The sequence below is a fragment of the Oryctolagus cuniculus genome, chromosome 9 (genome assembly GCF_964237555.1).
Source record: "Oryctolagus cuniculus chromosome 9, mOryCun1.1, whole genome shotgun sequence".
In the NCBI taxonomy this organism is placed as follows: domain Eukaryota; kingdom Metazoa; phylum Chordata; class Mammalia; order Lagomorpha; family Leporidae; genus Oryctolagus; species Oryctolagus cuniculus.
In genome coordinates, this window is record NC_091440.1 from 3,885,080 (window position 1) to 3,912,265 (window position 27,186).

At 43.2% G+C, this 27,186-nt stretch overlaps 1 protein-coding gene across 6 annotated transcripts in view; it reads right to left on the reverse strand.

The window, feature by feature from the left end:
• The window catches only part of MYO16 (myosin XVI), a 697,134-nt gene that overhangs the window by 536,445 nt on the left and 133,503 nt on the right, over positions 1 to 27,186 (reverse strand). Inside the window, exon 1 of one of the 6 annotated variants that reach the window (XM_051849976.2) lies at positions 24,288 to 25,401. The exons of 4 other annotated variants lie outside the window; for them this stretch is intronic. In XM_051849976.2, coding sequence (XP_051705936.2) covers positions 24,288 to 24,315 — 28 coding nt within the window. In that variant the 5' untranslated portion in view covers positions 24,316 to 25,401. Of the gene's footprint in view, positions 1 to 24,287; positions 25,402 to 27,186 lie in introns of those variants that run through there. One more of the 6 variants, XM_051849975.2, reaches the window with a different exon arrangement.

Genomic DNA, 27,186 nt, shown 5'->3' on the forward strand with positions numbered 1-27,186 from the left:
ACACAAAATTCATACAGATTTAAATAAACCTAATGGTGTGGGTTTTAAAAATAGAAAATAATAATAAAGTCACAAGAAATGATAAGAGACATAGGCCAAAATCATGTTGGGCCCTTATTTTACATGACACACAAAAACAAAGACTGAACTATAAGATCTAAAACTATAAAAGTCTTCAAAGAAAATAAAAGAAAATGTTTATGATGTTGGATTTAACAATGATCTCTTGGAAAAACACAAAAAGCACAGACAACAAAAGCATAAACAGACAAATGAGACTAAACCAAACTTAAAAACTTTTGTGCGTCAAAAGCCACAATTAACAGAGTGAAAAGCTATGAATGGGAGAGCACATTTGCAAATCATAAATCTGATAGGAGGTTACTATCCAGGATGAAGATATTCTGCAACTTAACAAATTGTCTATTTGAAAATTAGACACAGATCTCGATAGACACTTCTCCAAAGACAACACACAAATGGCCAATAAACATAGAAATGAGGGCCAATGTCATTCATCGGGGAGAAATTGAAGCCAACACTGAAACAAGATACCATCTCATATTCATTTGGATGTCTGTTAGCAAAGGGACAGGAAATAAGAAATGTTGGTGAGGTTGGAATCCTTGTTCACTCTTGGTAAGACTCTAAAACAGTACAACTTCTACGGACAAAATCGTGGAGATTCTTAAAATATTTAAAAATAGAACTTTCCCTTGATCTTATAATCTTACTCCTGGGTATAAACTCAAAAGAATTAAAAACACACTCTTGAAGATATATTTACACATCCATGTGCATAAACGCCATGGCTCATAATAGCCAAGAAGTGGAAGCTCTGACAACTAAAAAATGAAAAAAAAAAAATTAGTAAGACAAAAAACCGTATCACAGGAGTGCTAAAAGCACAGTATAGAGTGGGTGCTTGATTGGCGGTTCAGGAACTCGCATGCCACATGGGAGTGCCCACACTCACGCCCTGACTCTGCTTCCGACTCCAGCTTTCCTGCCACTGCAGACCCTTGGGGGCAGTGCTGACAGCTCAAGTGATTGGATTCTGTTGTCCACATGGGAGAACTGAATCATGTTTCCAGATACTGGCTTCAGCCCCCAGCCAAGCCCCTGGCTCTGTGGTCATCTAGGGGCTAAAAGAGCAGATGGAAGTCATTCATGTATTCTTATTTATTCTCACTCATTCTCATTCTCTCTCTCTCTCTCTCTCTCTCTCTCGCTCTTGCTCTCGCTCTCTCTCTCTCTCTCTCTCTCCTTCAAATAACCAAAATTTTTCATGAAACATGTAGCAACCAACTTAAGGTTTATCCCACTTTATATAAACATTTATAATAAATTCTGAGAGCTTAGAAGATAATTGTCTAGAAAGAATTGAGTGTGCTTATACAGTGTTGCAAACACACATGCACACCATCCCCCGACACACACTGGTGTCTGTGCATCCAACAACCCTTCCAACAAAAGTTTTATTCTCAGAATCCATCATTATCACAAGCTTCTAGAGATTTTCTTCTTACTGTGTACACAGTGACAATGAAACAAAGGAACAATTGGAATTTTCAAAGCCAAGAGTATAATCAATTTCAACACACTCCCCCGGAGCTTAAAACAAAGTCCTGAAGCATTAAGTCTAAAAAGTGCTAGATTTTAGCATCCTTGTAATCAAGCTGCAGCCCCACATCCCTATTTACATAGCAAAAAAAAAAAAAAAAAAAAAAAAAAACAAAAAAACAAAGAAATTACATCTGGCAAAGACTGGGCGGTAGGGCCTAAAATAAGCTAAGGATTTAGGCATACAACACCTGTCTCCTGTAATCACATATTGAAACACTGCTCTGAAAGATGAAGACATAAATTTACAGTATTTAAATAACTTAAATAATCTCAATTCCTTTCAAGAAAATCTACAACATTTTTCTTCACTCCTTCAGAGCTATCTTTAAGTTTATAAATGTATGTATGTAGGGACCATTTTCTGAGTTTCCATTTTTGAGCATGGTTTTCTAACAAGACAACATGATGGATGTTTTCTCTTTAAAAAGTGGGAATAAAACAAACACACATGACACAAAATTACTGCACAATCCATATTTTTGCACATCAATCTATGCATGGCTCAGCTGACTACTTCCAAACAGGACCTCCCTAATAATAAGCAGAAGTGATTTGATTATGACAAACAGCTTTGCAGTGGATGCAGATTACAGCCATAATTGCTTAATTGCTTCCAGGATTTGTTTCAGGACAACAATAAAACTGAAGACTGTCACCCCATGTGATGCGCCCAGTTCATCATCCCAGTGGTCCCAGCCTTGTAATGAAGTCAGGGTGATGGACGGTTCCAAGCCACGAATGTTGTGTCCTGTGCATGGCCGGCTCCAGGGTCATGCCTGTGTGGTAATGCTCCAGCACCATGACACCTGAGCTGTGGAGCCCTAGACAAGCGGCAGGCACCTGTGACGTCCAGTATCTGCAGAGCCTGGAGATCTGCAGATGCACCTCTGCATGCCAAATCCTCACTCCACCGCTCACTGCTGTGGATTTTGGCCAATTATAAGCTGATTCTGTCACTGGCAACCAGCGAGCTGAGGGATCACTCCCTGAGCGCACCTATTCTCTTCTGTTATGAACCTATTGCTTATCTCCACAAGCAGAGCAAAGGTTAAATTTTTCTAGTGTGTAGAACATTTTCATATTTATCCTTCCTTTTCAAAGATATATTTTCGGGTTTCAGAGAGCTTTATGGTTTTGTGCTGTGTTGAGCTGAAGAACAATTCCTTGCTAGTCAGATGCTCAGTACACAAAGTATTTGTTGAAAGCATCTCTGCACATGTGCAGGGACTAAGACAAGAAAAGGTAGAATTTAATTCCATGGCCACAAAGAAATAAGTCTAGAAATGAGAATTCACGTGGGGAATAAAAGGTGGAGAGAACATGAAAGTCAGACTTCTGTGCTGTTCACACTGGGATGAACCATCTCCTCAGACGATGCCCAAAGAATCTCCATGCCACAGAGGGACAGAGAACCTGTTCTTAAAACGTGCAAGCTCAGAAAAATACTTTTTATGTCATAAGAATCCATAGAACCCGATTTAAAAGAAATTAGATTTTTCATCTGAATGTGTCTGAAGTCGATGTGAAGTAGTTGTCTTGTTGTATGATTAGTAAGATCATTCCTAGGATGAAAAAGATCCATCTCCCTCCTCTGCTATGCTGACCAAATTCCACAAAGCACAGACCCACAGGTGCATCTGCAGAGCCCGTCAAAGAGCTGGTCACACAAAGGGACTCAACAATACATTCAATCACCCACCTATCTATTAATTTTTCAGTCATTCAAGCAAATTATTAAGAACTTTCTACATGCAAAGTTAATATTAGCACATTCGAGGGTTCCAGGCTTACCCACTCACTTGTTGTTTACAAAGTAACACACAGCAAACAGTCCTAAGCCCACACAGATCTAAAGCAGAAACGCTGACAATACTCCCAGTTCACTCACAACCAACAAGAATTGGTTCTGAAGGTCAAGATTCCAGGTCAGATGATCTGGAATTTGATCACAGGTAAAATGTTAGTTTAAAGAAAAATATTCTCTAAACTTGAAGAAAATACTTGAAGATGGGCAGACGTCAGAAAATCAACAAGCGTTTGTTCAGTCTGGCAGAGCAAAGACATGTAAAAGCTAAAAGTCAAAAAGAAAGCAAAAATCCAAGAGCTGGCATCACCACCAGGGATTAAAGAGGGAATAAAGAGAGTTTCGCTATTTTTAGTTCTGTCACAGGAGCCTCGAAGGCTTGTAAACAACTTTACCATCAAAATGAGGAGTCTGCAAGAATCTGGGGATTATACAGCAGGCAACAGGGGAGACACAGGGGCACAACTACTCAGTTCAAGGTCAGGAGGGTCGGAATGTGATCAAGGGGTGGAGGACCGGGCAGATGACAGGAATCATGAACAGAAGAACACTTAAGTGATGGCGAGTGACCGCAGGTGGGCAACAGGGGGGAAGCGTAGACAGAAAGCAGGGAAAGAGACATCTCTGTACTTCCCACCTGCAGTGGGTGGAGCTAAGGAGGAGCCATTATTAAACACAGGACACGTCACTGAGTGTGGAAGGAGAAAAACGTGTGTGTGTGTGCAACTAGCACTTACTCATTATTCGATTGACAGGTTTGAGGTGTCTGGACCATGTATTCATGGTGTTAACCGACAAAATGGGTAAGGTATCTTCAGCAGGCAACTGGAATATTTTACAGACACGAGCTGTATCTAATTTCTTTAAGCCAGCTCTAAAGTTCTGTATGTAAGCAAGATGTCCCATGCTGATGGACTACTAGGTCTTGTTAAACTTTATGAAAAATTAAGGTATACCATAGTATTTGCTTTTGAAAGGGGTGCATTTCATTATTTGTAAATAATGTCAAAATCACCAATATGTTTATTTTTGAAATATCTTAACACAGAACACTTTGATAAGACAGTAACTCATGTCATCTTAATGATAATTTATAAATTCTACAGAGTAACATCAATTAGTTACTCACGAATTAAAGGAAGACCTGGATATTTTACTTCCACAATTTTTATTACTATTCTTGAATGCAATACTTGCATGGCTGACTTTGAATCAAACATGAACATAAATGTCTTTCTAAATATAAAATGGTATCTGGTGCCTCTGAAATGCTTAGAGATGTGTTCAAGGCTAATTAAATAATGGACAGAAAAGAGCACTAATCACTTCAGTATGTGGATCAGACAGCTCAAATAATTTTAGGAAATCACCAGAAAATCAAACTCAAACTAACAGACAAAAAGCCGCACCTCCTCCCAGTTTCCCACTCACTGATGTGCTGTTTTCTCTTCAAAGAAACTTTGTCATCACACTTGAAGCAAAGAGGAAAATGCAGCGTCCAAAGAGACAGTGGCCACATACAGTGGGCCTGAGTCCACAGTACAGCTGCAGCAGGGCTGGAAGTGACGACTTATCTCAAAGACGCTACTTGGAAGATTCCCCACCTCGTGTCAGAAGGCTGGCTCTGTGCCACTTGGGAGGGCTGGCCGCGCTCTGTGGTCTGAGCTAGGACACCCCAAGATGGGGGTTCTCCTTCCCCTGTGGCTCCAGGGAAAGGCAGGGGAGGTACAAGGCACCTGTGGAGGACAAAAGGCTGGGAAGGTAGTGTGGGGCTCTCCTGCTATTTGGGGCCACAGCCACACCACTGGGACACCCAGACCTCCTGCCCTGTTGCTGCCTGCAGAATTCTGTCCAACGTGATCCGTCCTGTCTCTGTATCTGTTTGTTCTGCAGAGTCACAGTCAAGACACTCAGGACTTGCCTCATAACCTCTGTAGGTAGCAAGATGGTTCTCACCTCATGGGCAGTGCCAGGAGGCTGGGGGCAGGGGGAGAGGAGGCAAGTTTTGAGATCTCTGCATGCCAAGAAACACGCTGGACTTTTAAAGACACAAGGCAACAGGGTACATAGTCAACCTTACAGGGGCTGGAGGTGTGGAGCCACAGGTTTACTCTCAGCTTATGAAGCGGGCATCCCATGTGGGAACTGGTTCAAGTCCCAGCTGCTACAGTTCCAATCTGTCCCTGCTAATGGCCTGGGGAAAGCAGAGGAAGATAGCTCAACCACTTAGGTCCCTATACCCACATGGGAGACTCAGATGAAGCTCCTGGCTCCTGACTTTGGAATGGCCAGTCCTGGTCATTGTGGTCAGTTGGGGAGTGAACCTCCCTCTCTCTGTAACTCTGCCTTTCAAATGAATAAATAAAAGCTTACAAATATCTTACAGGGTTAAGGAATCTATTGTAAACATGTGTAAACATTGGGGAAATAAAGAGAAAAACTAAAAACATAACTTTGCTAGAGAATATTAATGGCAATCATTTATGTGTACTGGTTATTATTGGTGACTCATTTTTATTTCTCGAATTTTATTGTAAGTGCCATTAATCTGTGTCGGGTCTTATTAATATACACGTGGTTTCAACATGGATCCAGGTTTACTGTACAATCAGTCTTCCCTTGCCAGAAGACTCAGATCCAGGCTGCCTCTGACATAAAATAGGTCCCAGCCCTCAAGATGAGTGAGGGATGACAGAGGACACATGCCGGCCACCACCTCCACCCCTGTCCCCATCCAGGATTCCTCTGCCAACCATCTGTGGGCATGTGGGTCCAAGGATAAGGCACAAAACTACTTGAAAGTGCAGCCTAAATTTATACTTAGGAAATTCTGTATTTCAAAAAAAAAAAAAAACTATTAAAGATGCTATTAGTATGATTATATTTTTAACTAAAATTACTACTACTAGTTATATAAAAATTTTGAACTCAGGGGGCTTCCATAGCCTTGGCAGCTCATGACAAGAGCCTAGGGTGATGACTGAGGCCATAAACAAGAGTGTTAATTTGTTAAGTCAACAACAGGAGTCACTGTGCACTTACTCCTCATGTAGGATCTCTGTCCTTAGTGTGCTGTACATTGAGATTTAATGCTATAACTAGTACTCAAACAGTATTTTTCACTTCATGTTTCTGTGTGGGAGCAAACTGTTGAAATCTTTACTTAATGTATGCTAAACTGATCTTCTGTATATAAAGAGAATCGAAAATGAAAAAAAAATTTTTGAACCAAAAATCCTATAAATAGTTTTATGGAACTGAACCCCAGGCTAGGACTTTTTTTTGACAGGCAGAGTTAGACAGTGAAAGAGAGACAGAGAGAAAGGTCTTCCTTCCATTGGTTCACCCCGCAAATGGCCACTATGGCAGAGGCTCTGTGCCAATCCAAACCCAGGAGCCAGGTGCTTCTCCTGGTCTCCCATGGGGTGCAGGGCCGAAGCACTTGGGCCATCCTCCACTGCACTCCCGGACGACAGCAGAGAGCTGGCCTGGAAGAGGAGCAACCAAGACAGAATCTGACACCCCAACCGGGACTAGACCCCGGGGTACCAGCGCCACAGGTAGAGGATTATTAGCCTAGTGATCTGCAGCGCCGGCCATAGGCTAGAATTTTCAGTTCATGTGTTCTGGTGTGTTTATCTGCATGAGTGTCAAACACAGATTTCTCCTATGAACATACTCTGACCATAATGGCCGATTGTTAAGACATACCTCTAAAATCCTCAGATGAAGACAGAATTCAGACATGATAATGAAAAGTGGAAAAACTGTGTTGAAATACTTTATGTCTATTGCATTCCATATAAACAGAAACGTAAGTCCTTGGGCATTCCTCTCTTTGTTAAAGCAGCTGGAAGGTCAGAGACCGTAGGTCCTCCACTGAAAAGCACCCTGTGAATTCATTATTTAGGGTGGAAAACCACAATGTGCTGATATAGTGAAATGGGGATGCACTCTAACAGTTCAGCACTTGGGTTGTAGTCATTTATATGAGAGACCGATGCTGTACCCATTTGAGCCCAGGATCAAATACATCTACCCACGGGGAGTTGGGGAGGCACAGAAACCATGAGACGAGAAGCTGAAGGGCACCCACGAGGACCATGAAGGGGCTGATGGTGCTGGCCACACAGGGTTGGACACCTGACACCTGTTATCTTAGCAGACTGAGCTCAGGGAGTGCTGGGGCACAAAACAAAGAGCGCGGTCTGCAAAGAGCCCAGCCAGGAACCTGGATACTGGACTCGGGGCACTCAGGACTCAGAGCAGGGAGGGAGCCCAGCACGATGTCTCTGGGCTGAACATGACAGATTAAGCCAGGACCTGGATACTGGACTCGGGGCACTCAGGACTCAGAGCAGGGAGGGAGCCCAGCACGATGTCTCTGGGCTGAACACGACAGATTAAGCCAGGACCTGGATACTGGACTCGGGGCACTCAGGACTCAGAGCAGGGAGGGAGCCCAGCACGACGCCTCTGGGCTGAACACAACAGATTAAGCCAGGACCTGGATACTGGACTCGGGGCACTCAGGACTCAGAGCAGGGAGGGAGCCCAGCACGATGTCTCTGGGCTGAACACAACAGATTAAGCCAGGACCTGGATACTGGACTCGGGGCACACAGGACTCAGAGCAGGGAGGGAGCCCAGCACAATGCCTCTGGGCTGAACACGACAGATTAAGAGCTTTGTAAAAAGTATGATATTTTATCTAGTGTTTCCTATCTCTGTGACCTTAATAACTAAATCACAGTGGTTTGAATATCGTGGTTCTAGGACTTCTGCTTGTTAATGGACCCTCCATGGCAGACCAGGAATTTCAGTGTATCAAGATGCTAATGAAATTTCACTTCTATATATAAATAAAACCATGCTTCCATGTAAAAACAATAATCTGCCTTTGGATTAATAACCAGAATATATAAAGTGATCAAAAACCCAACAATAGCAAAGCAAACAACCCAGTCAAGAAGGGGGCAAAGGACTTAAACAGACATTTCTCAAAAAAGGAAATCCAAGTGGCCAACAGACACATGAAAAAGTACTCAGGATCACTAGCCATCAGAGAGATGCAAAACAAAACCACAATGAGGTTTCACCTCATTCCAGTTAGAATGACTTTCATACAGAAATCAACAAACAAAAGCCCTAATCCATTGATAATGGGAATGCAAACATAGAACCACTAGGCAGTTTGGAGATACCTTAGAAATCTGAATCTAGTCCCACCACATGACCCAGCCATCCCACTCCTCAGAATTTACCCAAAGGAAATGAGATCAGTAAATGAAAGTCATCTGTACCTCCATGTTTATTGCAGCTCAATTCACAATAGCTAAGACATGGAGTCAACCCAAATGCCCATCAACAGAAGACTAGATAAAGAAATTATGGGATATGTACTCTTCGGAATACTACACAGCAGTAAAAAAAAAAAAAAGAAACTCGGTCATTTGCAACTAAATGGATGAATCTGAAAAACATCATACTTATTGAAAGAAGCCAGTCCCAAAGGGACAAACACCATATGTTCTCCCTGATCTGTGACAACTAACAGAGCACCTAAAAGGTAACCTGTAGAAGTGAAACTGATACTACAAGAAGCAATTACTTGAACAGCCCTTGTCCTGACTGTCAAAGAAGAGTTTATTATTTAATTTTTTATTTATTCTTTTTTTCTGCTTAATACCATTTGTATAACTCTTTACTTAACATAAAATTAATCATAGGTGTATTAAGTCAATTGAAAATAGATCTCAGTTAAAAATAAGAGTGGGAATGAGAGAGGGAGGAGCTATACAGTTCAGCACACATTTCCAAAGACTTACCCTTAAGAGTGAAGCTAAAAGCTTGCCATGGGACTACAAATCCCATTAAGCTGGGTGGTACTATGGTACCATCTTACATGGAATTGATCATATAGACAGGATTCAAAATCAAAGGGATCACATAAATAAGACCAAATGTCTGGTAATAACAATAGATAGAATTACAAGGAGAGAAAGTTCCAACATGGAAACCTGTCCACACAGCAGACACATAGAATAACAAATGCCTTAAACAGCACTCTGACCTCAGAATCAGCCCCTAAGGCATTCAGATCCAGCTGAAAATCTCATGAAAGCATTTCAGGTATGGAAAGCCAAGACATAGTGGCAAAAAATGTTCTGCATGAAATATATCTGTGAGCAAGACCCCAGTGAAAAGAAGTCATCAAAGAAGGATGTACTTTTTTCTGAAGGCAGGAGAGAACTTCCACTTTGCTTATGGTCTTGTCTAAATACTGATGGAGTTTGTGGACTCAAAAGGCTTCCATAGCCTTGTTAGCTCATGACAAGAGCCTCAGGTGGTCACTGACATCAAAAATAAAAATGTTAATTGTTAAATCAACAACAGGAGTCACTGTGCACCTACTCCCCCTGCTGGACCTCTGTCCTTAATGAGGTGTACTATGAAAATTAATGGTAAAACTTGTCTTCAAGCTGTGCTTTATAATTTGTGTGTGTGTGTGTGTGTGTGCAAGCAGTTGAAATCTCTACTTTAGTACAGAGTTAGTCTTCTGTACATAAAGTCAATTAAAAACGAATCTTTTATTTACATTTCCCTGATGGCTAGAGATCTTGAACATTTTTTCATGTGTCTGTTGGCCATCTGGATTTCCTCTTTGGAAAAATGTGTGTGTACACAATGAGGTTTTACCTCACCCCGGTTAGAATGGCTCACATATAGAAATCAACTAACAACAGATGCTGGTGAGGATGTGGGGAAAAAGGCACACTAATCCACTGTTGGTGGGAATGCAAACTGGTAAAGCCACTATGGAAGACAGTTTGGAGATTCCTCAGAATCTAGAATATAGTCCTGCCACATGACCCAGCCATCCCACTCCTTGGAATTTACCCAAAGGAAATTAAATTGGCAAATAAAAGAGCTGTCTGCACCTTAATGTTTATTGCAGCTCAATTCACAATAGCTGAGACATGGAATCAACCCAAATGCCCATCAACAGAAGACTGGATAAAAAAATTATGGGTTATGTATTCTATAGTACACTATACAGCAGTAACAAAATGAAATCCGGTCATTTGCAACAAAATGGAGAAATCTAGAAAAAAATCATGCTGAGTGAAATAAGCCAGTCCCAAAGGGACAAATATCATATGTTCTCCCTGATCTGTGACAACTAATTGAGCACCTAAAAGGAAACCTGTAGAAGTGAAATGGACACTATGAAAAACAATGACTTGATCAGCCCTTGTCTTGACTGTCTAGGAACAAACTTACTATTTTATCCCTTTTAGTACTTTTTTTTGTTTTACTTAATACCATTGGTTGAACTCTTTAATTAACACACAATTATTCTTAAGCATTTAAATTTACCTGAAAAGTGATCCCTGTTAAATATAAGAGTGGGAATAAGAGAGGGAGGAGATGTACAGTTCAGCACATGTTTACTTGGACTTACCCCTAACAGTAGAGTTAGAAATGTGCCGGGGATTCCAATTCAGTCCCATCAAGGTGGCATGTACCCATGCCATCTTACTAGTCAAAGTGATCAGTTTAAGTTCATAGTTGATCATAATGATAGGATTAAGTGTCAAAGGGATCACATAAACAGGACTAGTGTCTGCTAATAATAACTGGTAGAATTAAAAAGGAGAGAACGATCCAACATGGGAAGTGGGATACACAGCAGACCCATAGAATGGCAGATGTCCTAAACAGCACTCTGGCCTCAGAATCAGCCCTTAAGGCATTTGGATCTGGGTGAAAAGCCCATGAGAGTTTCTCAGGAATGGAAAGCCAAGGTACTGTGGCAAAAAAAAAAAATGACCTACATGAAAGATCTCTGTGAGTGAGATCCCAACAGAAAGAATGGGCCATCAAAGAAGGAGGTACCTTTCTCTGAAGGGAGTAGAGAACTTCCACTGTGACTTTGGCCTTGTCTAAAGAAGGTTGGAGTTTGTGAATTCAAGAGGCTTCCATAGCCTTGGCAGCACACGACAAGAGCCTCGGATGATCACTGACATCATAAATAAGAGTGTCAATTGTTAAATCAACAACAGGAGTCACTGTGCACCTATTCCCCATGTAGGATCTCTGTCCTTAATGTGTTGTATTATGCGAATTAGCAGTAAAACTACCATCCAAACAGTACTTTATACTTTGTGTATCTGTGTGGGTGCAAACTGTTGAAATCTTTACTTAGTATATACTAAGTTGATCTTCTGTATATAAAGGTAATTGAAAATGAATCTTGATGAAGAATGGGATGGGAGAGGGAGTGGGAGATGGGATAGTTGTGGGTGGGAGGGATGTTATGGGGGTAAAAGCCACTATGATCCAAGAGTGGTACTTTGGAAATTTATATTTATTAAATAAAAGTTGAAAAAAAAAAACTGTGACACACTAGGTTAATCTTCCACCTGTGGCACCGGCATCCCATATGGGTGCCAGTTCTAGTCCCAGCTTCTCATCTTCCAGTCTAGCATCCCTTCTGTGGCCCAGGAGGGCAGTGGAGGATGGCCCAAGTGCTTGGGCCCCTGCACCTGCATGGGAGACCAAGAAGAGGCACCTGGCTCCTGGCTTCAGATCGGTGCTGCTCCAGCCATTGCAGCCATCTGGGGAGTGAACCAACAGAAGGAAGACCTTTCTCTCTGTCTCCCTCTCTCACTGTCTGTAACTCTACCTGTCAAATAAATTAAAAAAAAAAAAACATGAATCTTAATGAAGAATGGAATGGGAGAGGGAGTAGGGGGTGGGATGGGAGTGGGGGTTGGAGGGGGGAACAGGGGGGAAGACACACTATATTCCTAAAAGCCGTACATACTAAATTTGTATTCATTAAATAAAAACCTTCTAAAAATAACCTACCTTTGAATATTTACAGTTTGTACTCATAACAGCCAAAGACAGGGGAAAAATGAAATGCCCACAAACTAGTGAATGGACAGACCCACTGGGGGCATCCATAAAAAGCAATTACCACTCAGCAACAAGAGGCAACACAGCTCTCACGCCTGTGTCCACACCGATGAATCTCAGAGCACTACAGAATTGAAGTGAGTTTCTTTAAATAACTACACTTACTTACCACAGACCTACCAACTGGACTCCTGAGAGTTTACCAAAGAGAAAAGAAAACATATGTCCACACAAAAACCAGTATTAAAACTATGTGCAGAACTGTACCTGGAAAGTTTACTTGTGAGACCCAGCCCTGTGGCATAGCAGGTTAAGTGGCCACCTGCAATGCCTGCAGCCCAGATGGGTGCTGGTTCATGTCTCTGCTGCTCCACTTCCTATTCAGCTCCCTGCAGATGCTCCTGAGAAATCAGTGGAAGACAGCCCAAGCGCTTGGGCCCCTGAACCCACACAGAAGACTTGGATGAAGCTCTTGGCTTGTAGCTTTTGTCTGGCCCAGTCCCAGGCATTGCATCCATTTGGAGAGTGCGTTCACAGCTAGAAGATCTCTCTCTCTCTCTCTCTGTCTCTCTCTCTCTGTGTGTGTGTGTGTGTGTGTGTGTGTGTAACTCTGCCTTTTAAATTAAAAAAAAAGTAAGAAAGTTTACTTGTAATAGACACAAACTAGAAACAAACAGAATGTCTCTAGTAGGTGAATATTTCAGAATATTATGGTCCATCCATACCACGGAACACAACTCATTAATGAAAGGGAAGAAACCACTGGTAAACAGAACAACTTGGGTGGATTATGCTGAGTAAGCCAGCCTCAAGAGACCATGATATGTGATTCCTTTGATGTGACTTCCTGGAAAAGGCAAAGCTGTAAGGACAGAAGTCAGATCTGTGAGATCTGTGATAGGGCTGTGATTACAGGGACAGCAGAAGACAGACTATGAAAGGGCACAAAAACGTCCTTGGATTAACAAAATAGAGTTCTATTGTCTTGATTATGGGACACTTGTGTGAGAGTTTATGTTTGTCAAAACCTATTGATTTGCTGGCGCCATGGCTCACTAGGCTAATCCTCCGCCTTGCGGCGCCGGCACATCGGGTTCTAGTCCCAGTCGGGGTGCCGGATTCTGTCCCGGTTGCCCCTCTTCCAGGCCAGCTCTCTGCTGTGGCCAGGGAGTGCAGTGGAGGATGGCCCAAGTGCTTGGGCCCTGCACCCCATGGGAGACCAGGAGGAAGCGCCTGGCTCCTGCCATCGGATCAGCACAGTGCACCGGCCGCAGCGTGCAGGCCGCAGCGGCCATTGGCAGGGTGAACCAACGGTAAAGGAAGACCTTTCTCTCTCTCTCTCCCTCCACTCTGCCTGTGAAATAAATAAATAAATAAATACCTATTGATTTATCCTCCTAAAAAACAAGTATGCAAATTACATTGCAGTAATGCTGACTTAACAAAATAGACAGAAAGAAAGTTAAATTTAAAATCAGATTTTCAGAGTAGTGTAAGACAAAGTATTGAACTAGAATTGCAAAATACTGAGGTATACTCCATTAACACAGTAAATATTTTAAGAAGATACTTTCATGGATATGATTTGTAAATAAGACATTTTAAAAGAAACTGCAAAGGCACCTTGGGCATAGACGTGGACCCCTGTCGCTCACTGAAAATCAAATGAGTCAGAGAAAGAGACAGCCTTATGGCCAAGGTGTCTGTGGAGGGGAAGAGATACACAGTGGCTGCATCCTGCCCCATCCCTCAACCTTCAGTGGGTGCTCCGGTTTCCAGGGGCTCCCCTGTACCGTCCTGTGGGGTTTGGACAGCAAACATGCCATTTTCACATTTGCATTCTCTGTGCCAAGGGCTAGGCATGCCTCTGTGCTCAGCAGGTGCCGACGGTGTTGTGGACAAACGTGGGATGGATAAAGTAAGACAGGAAGGGAGTGAAGGAGTTACTAGCAGACTGACTGACTTTTACTGATACTCAGAAACAGGGGTGGTGTTATTGGCCACATTTTCCGAATGAGGATTCAAGTGCTAAGCCCTACAGAAGCTGTGATCCACCAAAATGAAACCCAATTAGACGGAGCAGAAGCCCCGACGATCAAGCCCAGTGGCCCCACAAGAAACAAGGGAACCCCCAAATGACGGTGGAGGATGCACCTGTGCTGGCTGCGACTGTCATCAGTCACAGGGGCAGGGAGTGCCATGCCATGCCCTGCAGGGCAGAACCGACACAGCACACCACACGTAATGTGCTTTACGGGTCACCAGAGTGACAAAGCGGGTGGCGGAGACTCAGGGAAGTCCCCTGGTGGGTTCAGCGCAGGAGCCTCGGTGCTCCAAAGATAACCCTGAGAGGTAAAGCTGTTCAGAGTAAAGAAATGAGGGAGAAATGGAAGAAACAATCCAGTCGTCTGCTGTTTCCTTCCTCAATCACACGCTCACAAAAATAACTTTACGGTCTTGGAACAGGAGGCCCCACAAGGCACATCTTTCATTAATCTCATATTTATCACCAGCCGCTTCAATGAGTGTCTTCCCCTTTCTTCCATTAACAGCCTGAATGGGGAAGAATGGCCGATTGATTTTCACAAAGCCATTCATTAATTTGTACCTGTCTCTCCTGCCACTCCTCATTTCTAGATCATAAATAATTCAGGTCTCTTAATCTTTCCTTATTCTGAAGATCCCAAAGCTTTTTACCTTTAATTATCCTTCTCTCAACCACTTCCTATCAGCAAACGACCTTTCACGCTGAACCAAATGAGACCGAGGACAGCAGCCAGGAGGCACCAGTGATTCACACAGGATTATCATCCTTGTACACCACACTCCGGATTCGCCTTTTTAACCACAACCTTTGGTGGAGGTGACATTCCCTGAACTGTCCACAGCAACCTCTATGCTGCTTCCCGAATGTGGAAAAACCAGTTTAGAACTCAATCATTTCAGAACCATTTACACAGCCTCCCCTGTCGTACGATGCATCCTCCTAGGAACACAGGACAGAATTCCACCGTGGCTTGGAGCAGACGTCTCCGAAGCAGTGAGCAAAGGGCTCATTCTCAAATGACCATCACTCTTGAACACGCTGCATGCCCTGGTCCAGCACTGGTGTTTTAATGGTGATCAGTGAAAGACAAAGTTTGCTTCCTTCAAGTTAACTTGCATCCTAATTAGCATCGTTGTTATTGTTGGGGTTCCCATTAGCATTCTTTTAGTTTCTCAAGTGACTGATGTCAAAAAGATGACAAAACAGCACCACCTAGGCTTCAGGACTTTCTCTGCCCTCTTGTTCAAGGGAAGACTGCAGACTCACAGTAGGATGGATGTAGAGGTGCAGCTGATCTCAAAGATGATGATGCAGATGCAAATATTGGACCTCCACTTCCTTTTTTTTTTTTAAGTCAACCAATTTATTGTATATCCATTCTAGGAAGCTAATACAATTTGCAATTGGTAAACTTTCTCTTTTTTCCTTTTTTTATTTAGTAAATATAAATTTCCAAAGTACAGTTTATGGATTACAATGGCTCCCCACCCCATAATTTCCCTCCCACTCGCACCCCTCTCATCTCCCACTCCCTCTCCCATTCCATCCACATCACCTCCAATTACTTTTGATAGTCAATTAGAGCCGGCACCGCGGCTCACTAGGCTAATCCTCCGCCTTGCGGCGCCGGCACACCGGGTTCTAGTCCCGGTCGGGGCGCCGGATTCTGTCCCGGTTGCCCCTCTTCCAGGCCAGCTCTCTGCTGTGGCCAGGGAGTGCAGTGGAGGATGGCCCAGGTGCTTGGGCCCTGCACCCCATGGGAGACCAGGAAAAGCACCTGGCTCCTGGCTCCTGCCATCGGATCAGCGCGGTGCGCCAGCCACAGCGCGCTGGCCGCGGCGGCCATTGGAGGGTGAACCAACGGCAAAGGAAGACCTTTCTCTCTGTCTCTCTCTCTCACTGTCCACTCTGCCTGTCAAAAAAATAAAAAATAAGTAAAAAAAATAAAAAAGATAGTCAATTAGAAACTGCTCATATACTTCCTACCTTAAAAAAATAAACAGAGAAAAAGAGATCTTCCACCCACTGGTTCACTCCCCAAATAACTGCGACAGTGAGGGCTCTCAGCCAGGCTGAAGCCATGAGCCAAGAACTTCATCTAGGTCTCCCAAGTGGGTGACACAGACCACCTACTGCCGCTTTCCCGTGTGCATTAGCAGGAAGCTGGATAGGAAGTGGAGCAGCGTGACTTGAACCAGTACTCGTGGAATGCCAGTGTCATTGGCCGTGACTTAGCCCACTGCATCACAATGCTGGCCTCCCCAGAATAACACATGTTTGAGCTCCTCCCCAGACTGCACTGCATCTGTGTTTCTTTTGGTAGCCACGGCTTCATGTGCTCCATGCTCTCATTTCCCTCCAAATAAAGGCTCAAGTCACTGCAGTCTGAAGATATCTGCCTCTCCACAGGCACTGCTTGGTGTTCATGTACGGCACTGGTGGCCTTCTTGTCCACCATTCCAGTGGCTGCTCTACTGGAACACACTTGTCCCGTCACACCAGTCTGCTTAGGAGACTCTGCCACTTGAAACAGTTTTACTCGAGTCCCTGATTGACGATCTCTTCACTGTTGTGTGGATGACTCTTGCTCTATCTTTCTAAATTTCCAGCCTTGCCGCCTATGTCCTCCCATTAGGGCAACATGTTGCCATCTATTTCAAAGAGACGTCACTCACCTGAGCCTCAGATCATCTACAAAGCTACCTACTGGGCAGTTCTCTGGGGATGGCAGGGGGCTCGATGCACCAGAGCCTTCTTCCCGTGTCTCCTTCCTGAAGTTCAGTGGTCACAACACATCCAGCTGCTCTAGCACGACTTTGTGAAAGTGCCAGTTTGACCATTTCCTCTCTTTCAGCCTCCATGATCCTAAATCAGACTCAAGGCTGATGTTTCCTGGCCTCTCACCTTTTTCCATAACAGGTATTGTAAACCATGCACTTACAATGTCGTTTATTATCAAGTATACTACACTGAATATAACTGGATGTGGTGCCATTTTATATGACTGGCAACTTAGGTTTGTTTACACCAACATCTCCAAAGCCACCTGTGCAACGTGTTGTGCTTAATGTTGAAACAGCCACAGTGAGTCACTGGTAACTGGAATCTCTCAGCTTGTAAAATTTCTAGCTGAAATATTAACATTGTCTGTGTTTATGGGTACCATGTGATGCCCAGCACATGCATAGATGGTGCTATATCCAATAAAGAGAAGCATATTCAGTTCCTCAAACATCAAACATTTCTTTATACTATGTATATTCAAAATCCTTTCTTCTATTTTTCCCAAGAAACATAGTTCACTGTCACTATCTGTAGTCACCCTACTATGCAATAGAATCCCAGAGCTTTTTACTCGCATAAATGATAGTTTACTATCCAATCCCCAACATTTTCCCATCTCTCCCTTGCATCTGGTAAACACCATTACTCTTTTAAACTCTAAAGGATCAATTGTTGCAGACTCCATATATAAATTAGCTTACACGGTGCTTGCCTTATTTCACTTGGCATAACGACGTCCACGTTGCTGCCAATGACAAGGTCCCATCCCTTTTACGGCTCGGTAGTATCCATTGTACATACGCACCACATCTTCTGTATCCATTTATCAGTTGATGGGCACCTGCGTTGTTTCCATTGCCTGCCTATCGTGTATAGGAACTACTCAGCTCTTATAATGCTATGGGACTCCCATCATATACACAGTGCATTATCAATCATGTGACTGTAATTTCTTGGTCATTTTGATACATTAATGGTGTGGTAGCTAAAAAGCAGTGACTGGATGCCCAAGTATCTGAGGAGAATGAATGACCTTTTCCAATAAGTATTGAAGTAAAAATAAGGGAAGCTATTGGATATCAGCTTTAGCATATAAGAATATCAAAACAAACAAACAAAAAGCAGCATTTATTACCAGTGTGGGAAGAATTAACAAGATGTTAAACAGAAGTTTCGCTTTTCTCTGAGTCTTCAAAGCAAAACGCAAATTCCCGCCGTGGAGCCGCCCTTGCTCCTGCCCGTCACTCAGAGGTTACCTCTTGACAAAATACGCCCTCAACCGATGATGCTGGGTTGCTCCTCAGGTCTAGTCTGCCCTGGGCCGTCCACTAGCCCCTTAAGCTCATTGATTTCCTTCCCATCATGGCTCCTTGTAACCTGTCTGTTTATGTGTTCCCTCTCCACCTCGTCCCCTGGCACGGGGCCTTCCAGACAGCAGGGCTGCTGGCTGACTTGCTCATCCTTATGTGGTAGGCCAGAGGTGGTGAGGACAGGAGTCTAGTAATATTTGGGGGAGTAATGATCAATATACGAATGACTAGAAAAGAAGGAGAAGGCCATTTGATCTCTTCAGCAGGTAAGCCTCTGCGGGCTTGTGTTCCTGAAGCGATGCTGAGAGTGAGCCAAGTCCTGAAATGCTGAGGAGTCCTCGCTTAGTCCCCAGAGACAGCATCACGTTAGAACAACAGATGGCAGGTAAGGGCTTGGGCTGCTCACCTCCGAGCTGAATGACAAGGCTAAAATAGTGCAAGGTCACCACTAGCAAAACACAGAGATGCAACATTAGACCACCAGCATCAAGTGGCCCACAGCATCCAGGACAGCTGTATGAAAGTCACGTGGACGAAGGCTGAGTGATAAATACAATAAAATTCTCTCATTCAACTCTGCTCCTTCACTTCACCGGTGATGCCCCAGAAAGCAGCTACGTGCGCAGGCAGAGCGGGGTAGACCTGGACCCAGACGCAGATGTCTGGGGTGAAACGCTGCCTTTAGCAGGACACTTAAAGGCTGCTTGCTTTCACTCAGTTACCTACTGAATGAGCCCAGGGCATGTCACTCCTATGGCAGCGTTACTCATTATCATAATATTTAATAATGTTGGAAAAATTATTATATATATACTGTTATAAAAAAGTATCAGTTCTGAGGAGTTGTGATGTGAATTGAAACTAATCTATTTAGAATATGGTACTACACATCTACATATCTTACTCTAACATATTTTAAAGTATATATTTTTAAATATTTATTTATTCATTTACTGTCTGAGAGGCAGAGCAAACGGGGGATTAGGGAGGGAGGGCCAGAAGCTTCCCCTCTCTGGCTCACTTCCCACATGACTACCAACAGCTAGGTCTGGGCCAGGCAAAGCCAGGGCCCAGGAAATCCATCCTCTTACCCGCATGAGTGGCAGGGGCCCAAGCACTTGGGCCACCCTCTGATGCCTTCCTAGGAGCATTAGCAGGGAGCTGCACAGAGTGGAAGGGCTGGGACTGAGACGGTCACTCTGGTATGAGAGACCAGCATCATAAGCAGCAGCTTAACCCACTGTGCCACAACATTGGCCCCATATTTTTAAATTGAAATTGTTGGGTAAAAAAAAACCACGCTGACAGGACTTATTTTCACCTAAAATTAGTTGAAACTATTTAGTTATTAAAATGCTTGCAAAGAAAAGTTTAGTCATAGGGTATATGCAGAGAAACATTCATATTTTCCTATATGAAGCATTGTATAAAACTGGTAAGAAAAGGGATGAAATCCAATAGGGGTGAAAAAAAACGAACATGAAGAAACAGGGCTAATTAAAAATCAGGGGAAGTCCACACCAGTTGTTTGAGTGTTAAGAAAACCTCACAAGAATCTATGCTTGAACCACTGAGCTGGCATCATTTGGAGGGAGATGCCTTTCAGACTGGCACAGATACCGGGATGTGCATTCTCCAAGGACCGTGGGAATCTAAGAGCTACAGCCTGGTGGAATGAAACCCAGTAGCAGTTGCTAAAAAACCTCGTGCCACAGATGCCATTTGACTTCATATTATTTCATTTGCAAATCAATGCTAAGAGATTAGGGTTAAAGGCTTCAATTTAATGCTGAATATAAAGTTTTGATACCTATGAAAATGGGAAGACATTAGTATGTGGATGATTTAATAAATGTTATGGAATACTGCTTATCAAAACAAGACTACTTGAGAAGTCTGTTGTTGGATACAAAATGTGCACTTGCTCTTAAGAGATAGAAGACAGTGATGTACAAGGGGGTATCTGGGATAAAGGCACAGATCTGGGGAAACAGTGGTTACGTTTAAAGCCACAATGGATGAGGTTGCCAGCATCAATAGATTCACATGCAGGCACCTGTGTAGATGCACTGGTGGGAAGAAGTGGGGGTGATAATTGAGGGTTTCTAACTTTGGGGTGTGGGAGGTTAAAGGAAGATAAAAAGATTTCTAGGCATAACAACTGCGCCTACTGGGGAAACACAGTGAGAGGGCATTACTTTGTCATCTGCCTGCTGGAGACTGGTGATCGTGGCTCTAGCATGAAATCCACCTGCATTTGCTCTCCTGTTTTCCTTCTATGATCATCCAACTATCTGGTACAAGGACAGACAACTCAGAGAGTGGGTTCAAACAGGATGATGGACAGACATTTGTCACCTGAGTACAACAGAGTGTGGATGAGAGTGGAGAGGCTTCAGCAGTGAACCCTGGGGTGAGCATTGGGCAGACATGCAGGAAACAGTGGGGCCAGGGTGATGTGCTTCCGTGAACTTGTAGGGTTCCTGAACAAGTGGGCAGCATGTGCAATAGGTGGGAGATGGAAGGAGGCAAGCATAGAGGTGACATTCTTGAGAATGAGCACGAGCATGGGATTAGAAAGCTGTTAGTAGGTAAACTAGTGGCTTTCTGCTTGGTTCAGCTGGTGCAATCTTAGTTGTTGTCAAGGGATCAGCGAACTTGTAGACTATTCATTTTAAATCACTTTAACTTTCCTCAGGCTGCAGACAATGTTGCCTCAAACTCAAGTGCTTTGAGAAGAGTTGAACCAGGAGAGAAAGAGCCCTTGGCTCTCACGGGAGACAAAGGTAATGCCACAGGTATACCTCAGTTTATTAAAAGTGAAGTATATTCCCCAGGTCTCATGTGACACTGACACTTGAGCCAACTGCTCCTTAGAGGTCCAGTTCTCCCTCCTGCTTGCACTCCAGCTGGGGCCCCTGGCCAAGTCCATGGCTGTCAGACAGACTCTCACTACATATCCATCTGAAGGTACTTCTTGACTTCAGAGACATGAGACATGGACACCTTTGGTTATGGTGTTGCTAACTTTCCTGCTACTTCCTGCTTCCACAAGCACATTTTATACTCCAGTTGTCTACATTTCTATAGAAGACAGAGTCAAAGAAGAGCCCCAGAACTAGGTCAGAGCCCATGCCAACAGATAGATCTGTTTCACCACCTTTATCCCTAACTACTCACTCTTTCAATATTCTCTTACACTGCTTTAAAGTTCTGTCTAATTTTAAAGCATGGTCCATAGTGCACAGTTTTGAAAACACAGAATGCTTTCTTCAGGTAACTGATAACATTGTAAACCAGAGACAACTACTGTTAGACTGTGAGTTCAGACTTTTCAGTATTGATGTGCTTTAGCATTGCCCAGGAGACCATGAGTCTCTTGTAAGCATTAATTAGCAGGCACCCACGTCCCACACAAAGGTGTCCTCTGCCTCACAAGGACCACGTGTGTGGCTGCTGATGCACATCTCAGAAGTTCTTGCTTTCACTATGAATCACAACCATTTCCTGCATTGCAGCCAGGCTTGGAAGTGAATATGGTTTGGGGATATACAAAGAGCAGAATGAAAAAAAAATTAGGCAGGAGGTGCCAGTGGAGGTCATGTCGGAAGGAACACCTGTAAGAATGTAGCCAAAATAACCTTGCAAGTAGATTAGACCAACAGAGTGGACAAGGGAACACCATGCGGGAAAATCGTATTTAGCAGGAACAACTATTAAACTATGAATCATGATCCTTTTCAATAAACCCTTCTGATACCAAAATGGTCCTCACTCTGACTTCTACTCAGTCATCCTCAGAGTCTGGCTCCACATACATCTTTCAATGCACAGTTCCTTGACTAGTTCAGCCATAATGGAGTATGATTTCTGAATGCCTTTAGCACACCGTGCCACCTCTCCAGGGACGTTAGCATTTATACTATTCACGCTTCCTTTCCATTTATAGACATGGCCACACTCAGTTTAGAAAACAATTGAGTTAGCAGTGAGTACTTGCTAATTACTTTGATAAACTCATCAAGAACATGGTTTCCAGGTGCTTGAAATTTTTTCATTAAAATTACTCATTCATTTTTAATTGCATCTTTCATACTGGTGAACAATAAGAATAACCTCAAATGATGTCACTGACAGGACATAGTCTTTTTTTAAAACATTTTCTGAATTTATGCTAATAATTCAACTCAAAGTAAGATAAGGTGGGGCATGTTTGCTGACCAACTGCTCCCTGACCCCCTATGTCTGTGTTGCTTTAGCTTGGTGCTTTTTCCCAAGCCGCAGCGCTGCCTTCCACCAGGTGTGTGTGCTTCACCTAGAGAGAGCCCAGGTTCCTGGCAGGAATAATGCCAAGGACTCCGGGAATTCCCTCTGCAGAGGCAGAGAAAGAGGAATGATGATACGCGGCTAGTGCAGTAACACACAGAGGCAGTACGGACACCACCCTGGGCAGACTTCACCCAGATACAACCCCAAGATTTCAGATGCTTAACCAAAAGATGGTGTATTCTATATTCTTAGGCCACATCCTTCTTATTCATTAAATCTGAAAACTTCCAAACAGACCCGTGATTTCTGCTTGGAGTGAAAATTGTTCTGCGAGCTAAAAGCATGCTTCCTTTGGCAATTTTTAAGAGTAAGACATTTTTATTTTTATTAGAGTTTTTAAATTAAAGGTAAACAAATTTCATGCATTTCACACATACAGGTTTAGGAACATAGTGACTCTTCCCACCCTACCCTGCCTTAACCCCCTCCCACATTCCCACCCTTCCTCTTCCTTCCTCTCTCATTCCATCTCTTATTTTTGCAACGATTTACTTTTGATTCCAGTATACACCCTCCTCCAAAGACAAAATATTCCATCCTTCCCAACCATCATTTATTCAGTCACCATTAATGGAAAACTCAGCATTCACTCAAAACATGTGTTCCTTTAATATAGTAATTAAACTTAACATTGTGATGTCCTTTGCCAAGCAAACCCTCATCCAAAAAGGAAACAATTTGCTACAAATGCCATCTGTCATTTTAAGATCATGACATAAACGGACAAAACTTCTCACAAGTGCTACAGGAGGAAAATAAAATGTATATATAACAAGCCATTTGCATTAGAAATATGTCTTCCTCTTCATTATCACCACCCAGAAAAGGTTTAGAGGCAGGTGCTATCTAGCTCAGAAAATTCAGCTAAAATTCAGGCATTGAGGAAAAAAAAAAAACAGGTAACAAACTATTCTTCACACGTGAGCATCCGTGTGTAGCATGTGGCAGAGCCACTGGGGTCTCTGCACACTGCAAGGTGAATCAGGCAAGGACGAAAGTTTACCGTCAAGGAGATCCGTGAAGATCAAGCACCAGTCTAACCTCTGAGAGGTACAACTTGAAGGTAAAATAATGACTAAAGGACCTCAGCCACACATTAATACACTGGACTTTTATGTATCTTATTAATATATGCCGATACATATAAATTCTCCTCCTGTAGCATACAGAAAACAATTCCTTTCTATGTATTGCCTTTAAAAAATGTTTTCACTTGCAGTATTTTTTAAGTAAAAAAGCTTAGCTCTTAAATAGTTCTGTATGATGAGCATTGAGATCACACTAGCAATATTCTAGAGCCTGAAAAGAAGAAGAAACAGCCCGAGCCTGTAAAATGTCCTTCAAAGTCACCAGCCTATCTCAGTCATCTGGACATGGGATAGCACAAGACCCGCCTGAATTCTGCATCAACAATACTTCAAGAATACAAACAGCCACATAGCAAAACGCCAAGCTTACTTACAGCACTTGATAAAATGATAGTGAGACATCGTTCCATCTCAGACAGCAACCTTGCCACGGGTGCCAGCACTCTCCTCTGCTACCACAGTCGAGCCCAGGAAATGCATTATTTAGCCTCACTCAGGTAACAGTTTACCTCGGGATGCATTATTGAACAGAGGCTCCGCTCCATGATCCTGCCAAGAGCTTCCCACTCATTCTCATTCAGCAGCTGGAGCTCAGAGCAGCCTCCCGGGCGGGTTCTGCACCGCCACGGCTGCACGTGCTTTTGTAGCCCCCTTGATTGACACGGCTCCTAATGCCACGAGCCCGGGAACAGTCAGCTCTAATTGGCACTCACATGCAGCCACCTTCCGCCGGCACGAGGTGTGCTGCAGTGCGGCTCTCCCTGTCCTGCCTGTTAATGGCTTTTCAATGGCTTTCAAAGGCTGATGAGTGTGCTGAAGCAAGCGAAGGCAGGGTCCTAAATCTCACTGCGCCCATTGTCCACCAGCCAAACATGGCCAGATTCGTAGCTGGTGGTAAAGCTGATTATTTTTAGTGGCCACCAGTTGCTGTGTGTGAATGGGCAACGGATAGCAGGTGCTCAAAATAGCCACATCTTACAATCACAGATCTTTTGATCTGCCTGTAGTCATGGACAGAAAAAAAAGACTACATTTCACAACATGTCTTTTTGGTGATCTCTGCAGAATGTGAAACTTAAATCATCCACATAAAGCTTTTGGTTTGCATTGCTTTAGAATTTAGGCTCCTGCTACCTCTGCAGACTGCAGTGAGTTTAACTGTGCAACCCAACTGGGTGAAGTGTGTCTGACTGACTTGGGTCTAGAAAAAAATATAGTGCGTGCAAGGGTTATTGTCATAAAAATAAATATGTTCACAGTGCAATAGGCGTATCGGTCAAAGCACAAGGTCGTATTTAAGTCACTTAAAGGTGCATGTGGATTAGCTTTTGTAAATGGGTACATTTTTATGATGATCTTTGAAAGCAAGTTGACACAGGCTAGCATTTGTGCTTCAGATGTGGAGACATGGCAAAGGTAAGCATGAACAGTATGTTAACGATCCACGTCCTTTTGGGACACAAGGATAAATCTTGAATCCCTCACTAAGGAAATCTCAGCGCCTTTATTAAGTAAGATTATAAAACTTAAACCATGCAACCAAGAGTCATGACTATTACATTTTCACTGCTTTTTTAACATTCTAACCATTTTAGGAATGCAAAATAAACCACAAGTCCAAAGCTCCTATCACAACTCCCTGAGTTCACTCAAGGTTCCTCCTTCCTGGAGGGTTGACCCAGGCCAGTTATTTCATCTCCTGGGCCAATGGCTCCTCGCCTGTGCCTGCTAACTACAACTTCTAATCCCCCTTCCCAAGATTGGAAATAAATATTCTAGAGTATGTTGTTGGTATTCACCAAAAAGTTGCCGCTAACTTCAGCAAGGGAAGCAACCTGTAGCTATGAGGGAAGCACCAGCCAGGGTCACCTGAACTCCTTTTCCCAAGGGTTAGGACGAGGTTTTGCAGCCTCTCAAGGTGCTGACTCTTCATTTACTCTCTCATTCCACAACCGTCGAAAGTCATTGTCTTGCCAGTCACCATTTGGGGTGCTCTTCAGAAAATAAAAACGTCTCCTCAGTCTAATGTAACTGCCTTTAGATAAAATGGATGGTCAATTTTTAAAGATTCCCTCATATGCTTTGTAATGCCCAAGACTGCAAGTAAGGCCATCTCCCCTTAATCAAAGCCCATATTTGTATAGGCATAGTGACTGAGTTACGTGTGTTCCAGATCCTTCTAAATAGCCTCACCTTCACCTCTTTTATTTATTTCCAATTTTTTATTTATAGAAGGTGGATAAATGTCATATATTTCATATATGCAAATTTAGGAGCAGAGTAATACTTCCTACTCTACCCTCCCTCCTTTCTTTCCTATTCTTTTTATTTTTACAATGACACTCATTCAGTTTATTTGATAATCATAAGCTTAACCCTCCACTAAGTAAATAACTCAACAAACCGTAAGAAGGAAAAAACCCTGTTCCTAAAAAGTAGAGAAAAGGCTGTAAATAATAAATCTCAAAATGTCAGTTTCACTCATAAAATATCAGATAAACACTGTGGTGTCTACATACGTTCTTTAAATACTCAATTTTTTCAGTTTTCTGTAAATTGCAGACCACTGCATAGATGAAGCTTCATGTGCTAAACAGCCTAAGAAACTTACTTTATGAAAACTCTTTAAAATGAAAACAAAAAAGTGGATAAGATCCAGGGGCCAACGCTGTAGCATAGTGGGTAAAGCGGCTGCCTGCAGTGCCGGCATCCAATATGGACACCGGTTCAAGTCCTGGCTGCTCCACTTCCCATCCAGCTCTCTGCTGTGGCCTGGGAAAGCAGTGGAAGATGCCCCAAGTGCTTGGGCCCCTGCACCTGTGTGGGAGACCCGGAAGAAGCTCCTGGCTCCTAGCTTTGGATCGGCACAGCTCCAGCCGTTGTGGCCATCTGGGGAGTGAACCAGCAGATGGAAGACCTCTCTCTCTCTCTCTCTCTCTTTCTCTTTCAAATAAATAAATAAATCTAAAAAATTGTATAAGATCTAGAGAAGGATGGTATGCACTGGACCAAGAAAATATGACGACTAGAGCATTAGAAAACTGTTTCAAATAAGCTAAATGACCTCTTGGGAGAACTCTGACCAAAGTGACCTGTGAGAAACTACACTTCCCCGCACACTCCTGGGGCTCTTTACCAAATGTGCTTACTTTTCATTTACTCATTTATTCCATGAACATTTGCCAAGTCATTGTTTGTTTCCAGAGATACATACAACCCTTCTTAGCCCTCAAAATGCCTAATATCTGGCAAAACATGGACCCTGACATCTGC